The sequence below is a fragment of the Piliocolobus tephrosceles genome, chromosome 8 (genome assembly GCF_002776525.5).
Source record: "Piliocolobus tephrosceles isolate RC106 chromosome 8, ASM277652v3, whole genome shotgun sequence".
NCBI lineage: Eukaryota > Metazoa > Chordata > Mammalia > Primates > Cercopithecidae > Piliocolobus > Piliocolobus tephrosceles.
The window spans coordinates 73,128,055-73,145,579 of NC_045441.1; the positions used below are offsets into that span (position 1 = coordinate 73,128,055).

At 39.4% G+C, this 17,525-nt stretch overlaps 1 protein-coding gene across 1 annotated transcript in view; it reads left to right on the top strand.

Moving 5' to 3' along the window:
• ICA1 (islet cell autoantigen 1) overlaps positions 1-17,525 on the top strand; it is a 154,707-nt gene that overhangs the window by 96,238 nt on the left and 40,944 nt on the right. Inside the window, exons 7-8 of the mRNA XM_023224871.3 lie at positions 11,552-11,677; positions 12,981-13,079. Coding sequence (XP_023080639.2) covers positions 11,552-11,677; positions 12,981-13,079 — 225 coding nt within the window. The remainder of the gene's footprint in view (positions 1-11,551; positions 11,678-12,980; positions 13,080-17,525) is intronic.

Consider the following 17,525-nt stretch of genomic DNA (forward strand, 5'->3'; position numbering starts at 1 on the left):
TAGATCTCCACATATATGGCTTATGGATTTTTGACAAAAGAGCCAAGTTAATACAATGGATGATTGGGTGGTTTTTCAAGAAGTGGTGCTTGGACTATTGGGTATCTGTATGGAGGAAAAACAAAATGAGTCTACATCTTTGTCCCACACCATGTGTAAATGTGAACTTGAAGCGGACCTCAAGTCTAAATGTGATAGCTAAAAATATTACATTTCTAGAAGAAAAAGTGCAGGAAAACAATCTTTGAGACCTTAGGTTAGGGAAAGGTTTGTTAAGGCATTAAAACATACACACACACACACACACACACAAGAAAACTTGGTAAATCAGACTTCATCAAAATTGGAAACTTTTTTATTTCAAAAGGCACTATTAAGAAAAATGAAAGACAAGTTCAGACTTAAAGAAAATGTTTTCAAATTTAGTCTAATAATGGATTTATATTTAGAACATATAAAGAACTCTTAAAATTCAGTAATAAAAAGATAAACCCATTTTTTAAATAGGTGAAAGATTTGAATAGACACATTACTAAAAATCTATGTGGCACATAAGACATGAAAAGAAGTTCAGTATCATTCATCATTAGAGAAATGCAAATTAAAATCACAATCATTATGACTATAATGGCTCGAATTGAAAAGACTGAAAATGCCAAATGTTAATGAGGATGTGGAGCAAATAGGACTTGTATTCATTGCTGGTAGGAATACAAAATGATGTAGTTCCTTTGCAAAATGTTTTGGCAATGTCTTATAAAGTTAAGCACACACTTACTATATGATTTAGCAATGCTGCCCTTAGACATTTACCGAAGAGAAATGAAAAATGTGTTTACACAAAGACTTGTGCTCAAATGTTTATAACAGCTTTACTCAAAATCACCAAAAATTGGAAACAATAAACAAAATAGCCAAAAAAATGGATGTACAAATAACACTATATTCATACGATTAAATACTACTTGAGAAATGAAAAAGAACACACTACTAATATATGCAACAACATTTATCTCAGACAGGATTGTGCTGAGTGAAAGAACCCAGCCACAAAAAAAGACGAGACTACTTGGCATAATTCTATTTATATGAAACTGTAGAAAGACAAATATAATCTATAGTGACAGAAGTCAGATTAGTAGTTGGCAGGAGCTGGGACTTGAGGGAAGGAATTGACTACGACGGGAACTTTTAGGAATATAGAATGTCTTATATCATGATTGCAGTGGTAGTTGCTTAACTATATACATTTGTTCAAAAATTCATAGAATTGCACATCTGAAATTAAATTGTAGCTCAACAAAGCTGCTTAAAAGTAATGATGATGAACATTATGATATGATAATGAAGGAGATGGTGGCATCCTCTCCAAGGCACACAATAAACAGATACCCTCTCTGCATATTTTTCCCCTAAAAACAGGGAATCCACTGACCACAGCGCACTTGAGGGAATTTGATGGGCTAATTTCTTTCTACTGTGTTGAGAAGTCTGCGCTAAAGAAACTTAGCAAGATTTCTGATAATAGAAGCTCTGTTCAGGCTATGTGGCTTGAAGTTTCCCTGTACCTACTTTGAAACTGATAAGATCAACATTGTTGACCAGGGGTTCTTGAGATGGTATCTGTACATTTTGTGCACATCTCAGAACACTGTCAGTCATGTGGTCAATGGTAGATTTGTGACCCTGTGTCCCATGGTTTGAAGAGCGTGGATTATACAACCAAATACACCTGAGTCTGGATCTAATATTTATATGTCAGATTAATATCTGGGTCTTGATTTCCTCTTCTGTAAAATAGAGATTTCCCAAACAAATGTTATGGCATGTAGTAGGTGGTATCTGATAAATGGAAAGTGTACTGTGTTTATAAAAGAAATTTTAGAAACACTGGAATAATCAAAGTTAAAAAGAAATCTTTATCATGAAACTTCTTAGATCCTTTCATATGAATTGCTAAGAAGGCAAAAGTAAGCAGCCTGTGTCAGTGCTATCTGGATTCCACAAAAAAGAAAGCTCTCTTGATTCATTGAGGCAAGCAGAGGAGTTAATTAGAAATCCCATGTGACCATAAGAAAAGCAACAGGATCCAGAAACTTGAGTGTTACTAGGTCTCTCAGTCCCCCTCCCCTCCCCTCCCCTCCCCTCCCCTCCCCTCTCCTCCCCTCCCCTCTCCTCTGTCTGCTCTCTCCCCTCTGTTTTTCTTTGTAGGTCACCTTTGTTCTCTCAGACCAATGTTCCTTACACCACAAGAAATTCAAATGGCAGGATTGTCTGCCCCTAGTGCTTTAGCCAATAGAGAAGGAAAGAGACTTTTTATCTCTAGCTCCAGGTTTAAAAATCCTAAGGAAGGGTTCTGATTCACCCAGCTTTGATCAGGTGCTGTTCATTGAATTAGCCAACCACAGTGCATTATGATTAATTCAACTTGAGTAAAGATGCCCATCCCTGGTCTAGTCAGTGGAATTTGGCCTATAAAAAGGCTTACCGGGCCCCATTTAAACCACGTTATTAAAGTAAAGAGAAAATTGTTTTGTTTGTTTGTTTTGAGGCAGAGTCTCACTCTGTCGCCCAGGCTGGAGTGCAGTGGCACGATCTTGGCTCACTGCAACCACCGCCTCCGAGGTTCAGGCCATTTTCCTGCCTCAGCCTCCTGAGTAGGTGGGACTACAGGCACCTGCCACCACGCCCGACTCATTTTTTGTATTTTTAGTAGAGACGGGGTTTCACTGTGTTAGCCAGGATGGTCTCAATCTCCTGACCTCATGATCCACCTGCCTTGGCCTCCTAAAGTGCTGGGATTACAGGCGTGAGCCACCACGCCCGGCATTTTGTTTAATAATGCTTTTTTTTTAACATTTATTTTAGGTTCACGGGTACAGGTGCAGGTTTGTTATTTAGGTAAATTGCATGCCAGGAGATTTTGGTGTACAGATAATTTTGTCACCCAGGAAATAAGCATAGTAGCTGATAGGCAGTTTTTTTATCCTCACCCTCTTCCCACCCTCCACCTACCCTCAAGTAGGCCCTGGTGTCTGTTGTTCCCTTCTTTGTGTCCATATATACTCAATATTTAGCTTCCACTCTAAGTGAGAACATGAGGTATTTGTTTTTCTGTTCCTGTGTTAGTTCACTTTGGATAATGACCTCCATCTCCATCCACGTTGCTGCAAAGGACATGATCTCATTCCTTTTGATGGCTGTGTAGTATGCCATGGTGCATATGTGCCACATTTTCTTTATCCACTCTACCGGTGATGGGTATTTAGGTTGATTCCATGTCTTTGCTATTATGAATAGTGCTGTGATGAACACATGTGTGCATGTGTCTTTATGGTAGAATGATTTACATTCCTTTGGATATATACTCAATAGTGGGATTGTTGGGTCAAATGGTAATTCCATTTTAAGTTCTTTGAGAACTCACCAAACTGCTGTTCACAAAGGCTGACTAATTTACATTCCCATCAACAGTATATACACGTTCCTTTTCTCTGCAGCCTCACCAGCATCTGTCATGTTTTGACTTTTTAATAGCTATTCTGACTAGTGTGAGATATATCTCATTGTAGTTTTGATTTCATTTCTCTAATGATTAGTGATGAGCATTTTTTCATATGCTTCTTGGCCGTGTCTTCTTTTGAACAGTGTTGTTTATGTTTTGGGCCTGTTTTTCAATCAGGTGGTTAGTTTTTTGCTTGTAAATGTATTTGTTGCTTATAGATTCTGGATATTAGACCTTTGCCAGATGCATAGTTTGCAAATATTTTCTTCCATTCTGTAAGTTGTCTGCTTACTCTGTTGATAGTTTCTTTTGCTGTCTAGAAGCTCTTTAGTTTACTTTGGTCCCATTTGCCAATTTTTGTTTTTGTTACAATTGCTTTTGGCATTTTCATCATGAAATCTTTGCCAGGTCCTATGTCCAGAATGATTTTTCCCAGGTTATCTTTCAAAGTTTTTATAGTTTTAGTTTTTTCATTTAAGTCTTTAATTCATCTTGAGTTGATTTATTTGTATGGTGTAAGGAAGAAATCTAGTTTCAATCTTCTGCATATGGCTAGCCAGTTATCCCAGCACCATTTATTGAATAGGGAGTCCTTTCTCCATTACTTGTTTTTGTCGACTTTGCTGAAGATCACATGGTTGGAGGGGTGTGGCATTATTTCTGGGCTCTCTATTCTGCTCCATTGATCTATGTGTCTGTTTTTGTACCTGTACCATGCTTTTGCCTTATGTACATATAGGCCCACAGAGAAATCTAGCCCTAACAAGTAAATTGAAGCTTCCTTTTATGATAGGTCATTATTAATAATTACCTTTTATTGGTAATTAATAACACCAATATGCTGTTTTGGTTACTGTAGCCTTGTAGTATAGTTTGAGGTCAGGTCACGTGATACCTACTGGTTTGTTCGTTTTGCTTAGGACTACCTTGGCTATTTAGGCTTCTTTTTTGATTCTATATGAAATTTAAAAATAGATCCTTCTACTTCTGTAACGAATGTCATTGGTAGTTTTACAGGAATAGCATTGAACCTGTGATTGCTTTGGGCAGTTATGGACATTTTAACAATATTGATTCTTCCTATCCATGAGCATGGAATATTTTTCCATCTGTTTGTGTCATCTCTGATTTCATTGGGCAGTGTTTTGCAGTTCTCACTGTAGAAATTTTTCACCTTCCTGGATAGTTGCATTCCTAAGTGTTTTATTCCTTTTGTGGCTGTTGTGAATGGGATTGCATTCTTGATCTGGCTTTCAGCTTGGTTGTTGTCGGTGTATATAAATGCTGATTATTTTTTTCTGTAATTGATTTTGTATTTTAAAACTTTGCTGAAGTTGTTTATCAGATCAAGAAGCTTTGGGCAGAGATGATGGGGTTTTCTGGGTATAGAGTATTATTATCTACAAACAGGGATAGTTTGACTTCCCCTCTTCCTATTTGGGTGCCTTTTCTTTCTTTTCTTGCCTGATGGCTTAAAGCTAGGACTCCCAATATTATGTTGAATAGGAGTAGTGAGAGAGGGCATCCTTGTTCTGGTTTTCAAGGGGAATGCTGAGAAGAAACATTTTTTCAATGAGGTAAGGATATCGTTGAGGGGAGACCAAAAATAGATCCTGAAGTCTACTGTTGGCTGCCCACAACATGTGTGGTGCACACACATTCACTTACACATACTTCTTTGCATAATAAAATATGAAAATTGCTTCTCCCATGAGTGGATGCATACATGATAAATGAGGTAACATAAATTGTTAATTAAAGGAAGTGTTAATTAAAGGAATTCAGCAAAATTATTTGGGTTATTTGGCCCTTGAGAGGTCTTGGTCATCAGACTTGAATGAAAAGATCCTCTTTTAGTGAAGTCAAATAAGTATCTGTTTTGGGGTTTTTGTTTGTTTGTTTGCTTGTTTTTGAGACAGGGTCTTACTGTCACCCAGGCTGCTTCTGGAGTACAGTGGTATGATCACAGCTCACTGCAGCCTCGACCTCCTGGGCTCAGGCAATCCTCCCACCTCAGCTCCTTGAGTAGCTAGGACTACAGGCAGGTGCCACCAGCCTGGCTAATTTTTGTATATTTTGTAGAGATAGGGTTTTGCCATGTTGCCCAGGCTGGTCTTGAACACCTGGGCTGAGGTGTCCATGAGTAGTTGATGTGAGTAGAACTGGCTGGTGGAAAAGGCAAGCTAGACGATAACATTAAGCCTGGGGTAGTCAGATACAGAGAAGTCATCCTCCACACCCCAGCATTCAACCCTTCACCAGGGCCTGCTTTGCCTCTTAAGTGTCTCTTGGATCAGAGCAGTATTTTCCATATCCAGCATCACTATCCAAATCTAAACTGCTGACATCTTTCCTCTTGACTCCAGATCTATTCTTTTTTTTGCGGGAAGGGAAAGAGTCTCGCTCGGTTGCCCAGGCTGGAGTGCAGTGCCATGATGTCAGTTCACTGCTACCTCTGCCTCCCAGGTTCTAGCGATTCTCTTGCCTTAGCCTCCCAGATAGCTGGGATTACAGGCATACACCACCACACCTGGCACATTTTTGTATTTTTAGTAGAGACGGGGTTTCACCATGTTGGCCAGATCTGGTCTCAAACTCCTGACCTCAGGTGATCCAACCACTTCGGCCTCCCAAAGTGCACATTACAGGCATGAGCCACTGCACCCGGCCCAGATCTATTCTTATCTACCTTCAGCTCTCTCCTTCAGTCCATCTCCCACTGCAGTGAGTAATCTTTCAAACTGAAAATAGGATCCTCTCTCTTCCTTGCTTAAAAGCCTCCAGTGTTTTTCTGCTATTCCAGGATAAAAATTAAAATCCTGAGCATACCAACAAGGCGCTGCTCCAGGATGTGCCCCAACTCACCTCTCTGCCTCATCTCATCCCACCTTCCTGCTTGTTCTGAGCAACCCAGCTACACTGACCTACTCTCAGCTCTAGGACCTGCCGTGTTGTCCTCCACCCCACAGCCTTTGCACACACTTCTCCCTCCACTGGACTTCTCTCCCTACTTGCATAGTTAATCATGCTAGTCCTTCAGAGTGGAGGTTGAGCACCACGTCCTCAGAGGACAACCTCTGGGTCAGGTTCCTTGGTCAATGATTCTTGAGGGACTATGTGACTTTCCTTCTGAGCACCTCACTCAGTTCATAGTTACACCTTTGCTGATCTGAAAAATACCCACTGGACTATCAATTCCATTTGTGCCTACTGCTACCAGCATATAGAAGATACTCAGTAAGTATTTGCTGAATGAACGGATCTAAGGGCAGAGCTATCTCCTATAAGAAGATACAAAAATAAGAGTATAATTGTTGTTTTATTTTGTAAGGTTAATAAAACTCTTAGAAAAATGCAAAACTACTCTCATATTACTGGTTGTAGAATAATAAAGACCTTACCACTGGATGGAAAAGCCAGATTGAACTGAAAGGACGAATCGCTTTGGCTTCACCATGCATTGTTCAAGTTGGGGCTAAGAGTTAGAATTTCAGGCTAGAAGGAATAAGTACGGAGAAGTGCCCTCTTGTTTTGCCAGTCAAGTCATTGCTCCTTTCTCTGGTAAACCAAATTGCTGTGGCCTGAGGAAGAAAGAACCCAGACTAAGGAGGTGCTAAAATACTTGGCCATTAGACCAGGTGCGGTGGTTCATGCCTGTAATCCCAGCACTTTGGGAGGCTGAGGCAGGTGGATTTTCTGGGGTCACGAGTTCAAGACCAGCCTGGCCAACATGGTGAAACCCCGTCTCTACTAAAAATACAAAAATTAGCCAGGCATGGTGGTGTAGGCCTGTAATCCCAGCTACTAGGGAGTCCGAGGCAGGAGAATTACTTGAACCCAGGAAGCAGCAGTTGCGGTGAGCCAGGATCGCACCACTGCACTCCAGCCTGGGTGACAGAGCAAGACTCCATCTCCAAATAATAAATAAATGGCCATTTCCTACAACTTGGAGAATAAGAAAAGAGAGATGGGGTAACAGAAATAAAACTAAGAAATAAAGGGTATATTTATTTGAGTGAAGAAAATTTTAAAGGGCCTTGAAAACCACAGGAGCTCCTCAAGATATTTATGTAATAGAATATATTTTATCCAGGGTTGAGAAAAATAATATTCAAAACATTTGTCACTTCCGTGCATCTGGAAGCGTATGAAATTAGACTCTTGGTAGTGGCCTATGCTTGGCTATGTCCTTGGTGTTTTAACCTCAGGCTTCAGGCTAGAAATGTGTTTTCTAGAGCATACAAGGAACACAAAATATTAAATGAACTTTGCTGTATTCAAAACGCCCAACAGTGTAGCATCCTCCTTGTTTGGCAGGGAAAGGGCTCAGCATTTGGAAACTCAGCAGTGCATTAAGTATTTTAATAATCATTGTTGACATACAAAGCATATGGCCTTTCAGAATCATTGGGTCAAGTGTTGTAGTTGTCTTCTAGGTTTCTAAAATTACCTTACAAAATTCAAACAAAATTAAATTAGGGCACGTTTCAAACTACACTAATTCATGAGCTTTGTGTTATAAGCAAGTGTAATGAGTTTTCTCCTAAGATACAAGAGAATCTATGAGTAACTGATTATATTAATGTAAAGGAAAAAGCAAAATTCACACCCCTGCAGAAAAAGTTAATTTGCATTTCATTAGAAAATCTAGAGGTTCCATATAAGTAGGCCAGCGTTATGGATACCTTATATTTACTTTGTACCTCCTAGTCATGCCTAAGACCCACCTCATATATCACATCATTTCAGAAGCCTTCATTATCTGTTTCCTTACAGTTTGTATCAGTTGTCTGTCACTACAGTAATGCTGTGAATAAGCAACCACAACACTCAATGGCTTAAAACAATAAGCATTTCTCACTGCACACAAGGCTATGGTAAGCGGGGCCATTCTCGTCTTTGTGGGCTCACTTGTGTCTGCGGTCAGCTGTGGACAGAGAGAGCCTCCGAAGATAATGGCTGGGCTCCCTCACATGTCTCGGAGTCAGCTGGTCAAAGACTGATCTGCTGGGACAACTGGTCTGTTCTCCTCATGTCTCTTGCATGCATATGTTTCTTACCCCCCTCCAACTTGTCAGCCCAGGCATATTCTGATGGCCATCTCAAAGAAGCAAGAGAGAAAGTGGAAACAGGCTAGCATTGTTTTATCAAGCTTGCAGTTTCATTACATTTGTTCACATCCCATTGACCAATGCAAGTCACATGGCCGAGCTCAGAGTCAGAGTAGGAGGACACTACAGAGTTACAGGGCAAGGAATGGGAATACAGAGAGGCCATTAGTTACGGCTTTAATGCCATCATCCTACAACCCTACCCCCACTCTGTTCCACCACCAGCATTTATCATTTCCTTGTCTGTGCTGTCTCTCTGTTCCTCTTAGTTCTATGTTTATAATTTACCCATTCTATTATAATATAGTGGCTAACTTGTCTGTCCTCCTTAAGAGATGAGGGGGTCTTTATGCTGTGTGCATTCATTTGTAAATATTTGTTGACTCCCTGTTATGTGCCTCATTCCTTTACAGCTTTACAGACACCCTAGTTCCTAGCACTGGTCCTGATTCCTAACAGGCACTCAGTAAATATGTGTTGAATGAATGCATACTTGAAAGCTCCCACTCCCATGTGTATTTTCTTCCCCTTCGAAGGAAAAGGCTGAAGACAGATGCCTTTCAGGACCCCAGTTGAAGCGGCCTTCCTGGCCAGAGCAACTGATGACCAACACAGGGATCTACAGTGAACATCTTGCCCTCCAGACTCCCCCACTTCTCCCCTCCAGAAATCAGGTTTTCTTTTCTCTGCCTTCCTATTCCTCTCAAAGGGAGGTAGGAAATCTCTAACACTCATCCAAGACTCTTTTTATAGTCAGAGCTCCCAAGGAATTTAAACTACTGGCTCTTTGCTCTACAGTGGAGAATCGTCCAGCTCATGGTATGGTCAGTTTGAAAGGAACTGGGTAGCTACTGTTCTTTGATCTTCCCAGATCTGTAGACCAAGAATACAGAAGAATTCTTAGTATGGGTTTGACATAGCTATAGACACAAGATTCTATTCAGACAGAATATTAATTCTTTCTATCAGTGTGGTGGTCAATGTACTGCCTCATTATTTCCCAATTCCATAGAATCCTTCAGGGAAAACTTATATTTCTGGGTACAATCATAATTATGAGCTTCTTGATTTTCCAGTGAGTAGTGTAAGTTGCTTGGGAGGCAGAATAGCACGGCTTCAGAGTCAGGCCGGCTGATTTAGAATGCCAGCGCTGCCCGTGAGTAACTTGCCTTGATGAAGCCTCTCAATCCTCATCAGTAAGAGACAGTAATAACAGCAGCCAAAATAGAATGACGCTGGCATGTGATAAGTAAATTGTATTCACTGTTAGATTTAGTATTATTATATAACATCCTATAATTTTATACATTGCAAATATGTTCATATTGGTGGTAAAAAATGTATTTTATATAAAATGATCTATGTATTTATTTTTATTAGAAAATAAAGTCATCACTTCTTAAACTACTTTAAAGGTTATATTTTAAAATGCACGCAAATACCTCATCTTTTGCAATGGCCTGAAAAATGTCTTTATTCAGCCAACAGATATGTATTCAGTACCTGCTTTGCACCAGGTTGCTAGGCAATGTAATGATGAACAAGGTAACATTGTCCATGCCCTCCTGGTATCCTATGACGAAAGAGTTATTGTTAATACATCAGTATTACTTCCAACTCTCAGTAACCTATCTAGTATCTATAACTTTATAATGATCTGAGATAAATTAATATTTGAACTCATCACACTGAATACACTGAATATATACAGCTTTTTATATGTCAGTCATACCTCAATAAGGTGGTTTTTGAAAAATTGACTGGTTTTCTCTAGCCAAACTATTGTGTGTTCACACTTTAGATTGAAGGAAGGTAGAATTTTAACTTCATATATTGTTTTGTTTTTTGGTTTTGTTGTTGTTGTATGTTTGTTTGTTTGTGTTTTTTGAGACAGGCTCTCACTCTCACCCAGGCTGGAGTACAGTGGCACAATCTTGGCTGACTGCAACCTCCACCTCCCACGCTCAAGTTATCCTCCCACCTTAACCTCCCTACTAGCTGGGACTATAGTCATGAACCCCCACGCCTTTGCTGTTGTTGTAGAGATGGGGTTTCACCATTTTGCCCAGGCTGATCTCAAACTCCTGAGATCAAGTGATCCACCCGCCTCAGCCTCCTAAAGTGTTGAAATTACAGACTTGAGCCACCGTTCCTGGCCTCAACTTCACAATTTTCAATGCAGCTGTATCAAATTATAAAACTTTCTATTTTGTTAGGAAATAATGTGTAAAATAGATGTTTCTGAATGTTTCCCTGACCTTCACTCCATCCCTGAATTCCTGTATGGTTCAAGGATCAATTGAGGATTGCTAGTACACATTACTCAGTAGTAAAAAGTTTCATCCATGGGAAAGTTTTTTTAGGCTGTGTCAAAATTCCCTCCTATGGAATCTTAGATTGGATCCTGGAACAGAAAAAGCACATTAGTGGGAAAACTGGTGAAATCCAAATAAAGTCTGTTGGTTAGAAAATAGAATTGTATCAATGTAAATTTCTTTGTTTTAACTAATGTAGCATGTTCTGTAAGATGCTAACGTTAGGGGAAGCTGAGTGAAGGGTGTACAGGAACTCAGCTTCCAAAGACTGTAGGAAAACAATGGAGCAAAGATGATTTCCTCACCACCCTGCTTGTCTCCAGTCTTCTCCCAACCATGGTCAGTTTGTGAATGCCTTGAGAAGAAAAGAATTTTAACATTAGACTAAGAAAAATAGAATTGGGATGGCAAGTATGCTATAAAATCATGATGTGCAGTACTCTCATTTGGCTCCTTTGGAGGTAAAGAATGGATGTTGTAACATCTTCCCATTTGTCTGGAATTTTCAAAAGTGTTTTCATATGTGAAAGAGAAAAGGCCTGCTGTTGGTCTCTTCTCACCTGCAAATTTTACCTACTTAAGGGTTAGAGTGATTCAGAAATTCCTCTTTATTTTCATAGGTACAAACACAAGTGCGCCTTGCAAAAAAAAACTTTGACAAATTGAAGATGGATGTGTGTCAAAAAGTGGATCTTCTTGGAGCAAGCAGATGCAATCTCTTGTCTCACATGCTAGCAACATACCAGGTAACAAAGTGATGTTTGTTGCAATGAAGCAAGGATGGCACGAGGTTTAAGTAACATAAAAATGGTGTTTGAGCTAAAGGTATGCTTTGGCCATTGTGAAGTTCTGAATGCCTTTCCATAATTTCACTTCCCACATCTCTGCCTTCTAGCATCCTACAGTTTAATCAAACCAAATAGTAGCTATTCTCTGTATATACCATAATTTCCCACTTCTCTACATTTACTTATGGGGTCCCTTCTACCTGGAGTGCCTTTCTCCTCCATCCATGCCTTTCCAAATTCCATTCTTTTTAATGTACCAGACAGAATGTCACCTCTTCCAGTAAGCCTCCTCTGAACTCACTTAGCATTGTGTCTGTCTATCTCGTGGCAGATCTTTCTCATCAGGTTGTCAGTATTCGATGCATGTGTTTTTGTTTCCCCTGTTAGCCTCTGAGCTCCTTCCGGATAACACTGTCCATCAGCAACGCTACTGAGCACCTACTGAGGGCAGGATGCAGAATGCTGGATGTTGTAGGAAATATAACAGTTAAGACCAGGGCTGGGCACAGTGGCTCTTGTCTGTAATCACAGCACTTTGGGAGGCCGAGACAGGTGGATCACTTGAGGTCAGGAGTTCGAGACCAGCCTGGCCAACATGGTGAAACCCCGTCTCTACTAAAAAAATACAAAAATTAGTCGGGCTTGGTGGCAGGCGCCTGTAGTTTCAGCTGCTTGGGAGGCCGAGGCAGGAGAATTGCTTGAACCTGGGAGGTGAAGTGAGCTGAGATCACTGGGCGACAGAGAGAGACTCCATCTCACAAAAAAAAAAAAATTTAAAAAATAAGACCAGGTTCCTTGTCTTCAAAGAGCTCAAAGTTTAGGAAGAATGTGGAGATAGTGAAGTCTATTTTTCTATACCTCTAGGACAGAGCAGGGTGTGCTAAGTGAAATAAGTTCTAAGAAATCCAATGGAAGCTTAAAGAGGGAGAAATAGAATCAGCTGAAGGATGGCAACAATAGATCGTTAGTTATTTACCCCGGGTTTTGGAGGATGGATCAGATGAGAAAAAGAGAATGGAAAGGAGAAGGTCCCAGGTGGTGAGAGCGGGATGAGTTCTGGGAGGCAGCATTCGGGGAAAGAGGGAGGCATGTAGTTTGGCTGAAATACAGAGTGTAAATGGGGGCATAATGGGAAACTTGGGAATGAGTGAGAATCATGTTTTAAAGAATCTTCAAAGCTACATAGAGTCATACTTCCCTGGGGCCCAGGACTAGAACTGGGCTTTCAAAACATTAATAGCTTTACTGTCTTTCTTTGCAGACCACTCTGCTTCATTTTTGGGAGAAAACTTCTCACACTATGGCAGCCATCCATGAGAGCTTCAAAGGTTATCAACCATATGAATTTACTACTTTAAAGGTATGGTAGCTAGAGGGGCCACTAGAAAATCTTGAGAAAAGTAAAATTTTGTTTGTATCACAAGCAAAGTCCATTGCAGAAAGCGTCATTATTCCAGGACTCAGAATGCCAAAGAGAACTGTGCCCCAAGCAGAGTCTTTTTTTTTTTTTTTTTTTTTTTTTTTTTTTACTGCATCAGGATTCAATACAATGATAATCTACTGCAATCCAAAAACACACATTGAATATTAGGATACATGTTACTGGGAGATGAATTGTGGTGAACTTGAATCTAATGATTGATCCTGCTCCTTTAAAATACTTGTTTGACATTGCTAAAGGGGAGATTGTGCAAGTCCCATAAACTACTTTTAATTATTATATTCAAATATCCTCACTTTAGAAGGTATCCTCCTTTCCTCCCTTACTTCTGAAATGGATCATTTTATTCTGAGAGTACCATCCAACATAAAATTGAATTTTTGTGTAAGGCTACAGCAGTATTTTCTAATTGAAAAAGTGGTATTAAACTCAATGATTTTGGGGCTCAGAAGGGATACATGCACAGGGTCTGATTCTCAGTATTGGATCTGCACATGGAGTTGTTTTTCTCTCTCCTGGTTACAAAAGAGGAATGCATATTGAGACAAAGGAGTGATTTTGGTTCCAAAAGGATTTTAAGAATGATGAGAGAACAGTGGTTACTTCATGGCCAGGTCATGTCTTTGAAAGAAAAAAAGAGGCATGAACTAGCTAAAGTTCACCTTGAACTTGCCTTGCTCTTTATTGTTCAAGCAATTTGTATGCATTTCATCACCTTGCTTGACATCAAAACATTAAAATTCATTTTTTTTTTTTGCCTTAAATCACTTTTTTGATTTTGAGATGTGTATAATGTCACTGCATCTATACAAGTACCAAAAAATGCTTTAAGACCTTGGCCCTTAAAATGAAGATTCCAAGAGGAACCCAGGAAAGTCCACTCACCTTGTGCTGCAGACAGGACACCTGGCCAAAGAATTTGTTCCTCATTATCCCCTCCCAGCTGGCTGCACACCCATTGATTGGCACTAGCTGGCATGTTGCATGGTGAATGCATTCAGAGTGTGTACTGTTTTGCTCTGTCAACTATAAGCACTTCAGGGAAAGGGGAAGGACCTTTTATTTCTTATGTATCCTCTTTTGTCCAGCCAAATGTTTTGTACACAGTGTGCCCTCAGCCTTCCCCTTCACACTGGCAGTGTTACCAGTGTTGGCAGGAGCTTCATCATCTCTGATTTACTGCTGTTTTCAGCACCTTCAGAAGCAGACATTCTGACCAAGGCAGACTGGTTAAAAGTATAACTCACACTATTCACAATTCTTATACAGGCCTGAGCGAAATCCCATGGATTTTACTCTTTGATGAGGCAGAGGCTTTTAGGGTTGAGGGCATGAATGTGAATCGGGTTTTCTTTTATATATCATTTCAAAGGTTATCTGTCTTTTACAAGACAACTGTACATTACATACACCAGATGAAATGATGCCTACCCCAGATATAATTCAGAAGAACTTCAGGCATGAGTTAGTTGCATATAAAGTACAATGTGAATTCATGATATTGAAGTTGTGCCACAAGCATGGAAGAACCCATATGTGTATCCCTGGCCTCCTGTGCTGAGGAAAATATGGCTCCTTAATTTTTGCTATGACATTTATCCTGCAGAGAGGATCGAGCTGATTATGCTAGAGCATTTCTGGGCAGATAATTTAGTGAAAGTTTGACAGCAATGGTTCAGGATATACTCACAAATATTTTGGGCAGATGACTATCTGTTAGCTTTTACATCCCCAGAACCTTCCTTAAATTATGGTTTAAGTAATAGTTCATGGTTTAATTGTAATATAATCTTAGTGGGAGTAATAATGTCTCTGTTAAGGTATAATGATGATGTTATGGTAATATTAAGAATAAATGTTCAGAAACCAACCAAATAAACTGTACTTTTGTTCTTTTGTTACCTCTCTAGAATGTTATTCATCTAGGCTTTCAATGATGACATATTACATTAGAATCTCGAGCTGATAGATAATTATTAGGTTGGTGCAAAAGTAATTACAGGTTTTTCTATTACTTTTAGTGGCAAAAACCACAATTACTTTTACACCAACCTAATATTTTTATGTGTACTCAAATATGATATAATGGAATCCTGTTATGACACAACTCACTATTACATCGATATAAGTACATTGCATATTGTTTTGTATGCCACAAAACACGAAGATGGAAACCATTAATACTTTATGTATCACAGTAAAATACAAGGATAGGATATTGTGTGACTTCTCAACCCTCTTGCACCAGTATTTTTAATACATGTCCTGTGTTTATAAGATTTGTATTTTATCATGTCATCTTTTAATATATATAATTTTATTCAGAATGGCACTGTATGTTGATAATGGCCATTTTGAAATTTAAGTAAATATTTCCACGATTAATTTATTCTGTGGATTTACCTAAGCAAATAACCCCTGAAATGCCTTTTGGGACTCTGACTGGAAAGAAAACATTGTCTTTAAAGAGGGTTACCAAGCTCTGTTAATGAAAAGCAAGCCATTTGTTTTCTTTGCTTCAGGGTGTATTCTGAGTGTGTTGGTAATTGTGCCATTGCAGCTGTATTTCCTGACTGTTAGTTTTATGCTTGATGAAGGATGATAATTAATGTGTTAAACACTCGGTGCATCCTGTTTGGAGGGACAAGGTTTTTGCTACAGAATTACAGAGATGTAACTCATGCCCCAAGAAGTACAAAGTTTTACTTCTACTGAACCTTTCTGTAGAAAATAGAGTTATAATTCTTTTCCAAAATAATTTTATTATAAAGATGAATTGAAAAATATCCAAGTGACTATTGTGATATTTTGCTGTAATGTTTTATGTGACAACAAATATTGCTTTTTTACCCAAGCCTAATATAATTATATTGATTCTACTTTTACTGACATATTCCTTCATTTTAATTTTTTTTATAATAAATAGATTTTTGTAGCATTTTTAACTTTGTAATTTAGCTTTAAAATTTAATATTTAAGGCCAGGCACAGTGGCTCAAGCCTGTAATCCCAGCACTTTCGGAGGCCAAGACAGGTGGATCATGAGGTCAGGAGATCGAGACCATCCTGACTAACCTGGTGAAACCCCGTCTCTACGAAAAAATACAAAAAAACTAGCCGGGTGAGGTGGCGGGCACCTGTAGTCCCAGCTACTTGGGAGGCTGAGGCAGGAGAATGGCATAAACCCAGGAGGCCGCGGAGCTTCCAGTGAGCTGAGATCCGGCCACTGCACTCCAGCCTGGGTGACAGAGCAAGACTCTGTCTCAAAAAAAAAAAAAAAAAAAAAAAATTGATATTTAAAAAATTTTAATCTGATAATTATAACAGCTCAAGTTTAAGGCAGAGAAACTATCTTCTAAGTGGTTTCCAATGACAGAAGCAATTTCCTGATCTTGTATTTTCACACAACAAACATTTATCAATTCATTGAAATGTTACTATATATATATATATATTTTTTTTGCCTGAGTTGTAATTAATATATTTATTTTATATTGATGCTAAATCATCTGGGACTATCTTTCACATGATAGAAATTATTGAGTCATGGGACTAGGAATGGAATAATGTTACTAGCCAGAACTTGAAAACATGGTCACTTTTCTAGAGAAAGTAACTTAGACTAAGAGTTTATGGCATTTTAAAATACTAAATGAAATTCTGTCTTGTTAGGAGTGCAGTACCCTATCTTAAATTACCAACACTCAGATGTGGTGGTCTTTGCTTCATCTTTCCCGATGTCATTTGCTTTCACATTTCTCCACAGATCCAGAGCAGACATTATCAAGGGGGGAAAAAAAAGACCTCATGAGTAGAATGGCTTTTCCCTGGAAAATCTGACATATATTTATATCAGCGACCATTTTCCCTCTATCTGGCATGCTGGCAGCAGGTTGAGTTGGGTGTCGCAGTGAGCATTGGGCCCCTTGCAGCAGTGGACATACTCATCCAGCGGCGTGTCCTCCTTCATTTGTATTTTTAAGGAGATCAGAGTGCCTGTATTTAATGAAAATGGCCAGTAGTAAAGTGGATTCCTGTGAAATGTCTCGTTCCAGTGTTTTTGGAAGGAAAGCCAGTTTTTTTACTTTGCTCTTCTTTTTCTCTGGTTTTGTAATAAAACAAAGTATGTAAAAGCACAAGCTCTGGAACCAGCCAGACCTGGCTTTAAGTCTGGCTCTGCATGGTGGTGGTAGTGAGAGGGGGGTGAATGGTTGTGATCATGGTGACAGTGTTTGTGTTGGTGATGCTAGTGATGACAGTGGTGGTGACGAAGGAGGTGAAAATGATGGCAGCAGCAGTGCTGGAGGAGCTGGTGGTGGTAAGTGGTGATGGAGGAGATGGCGGTAGTGGTGGAAGAGGTGATGGT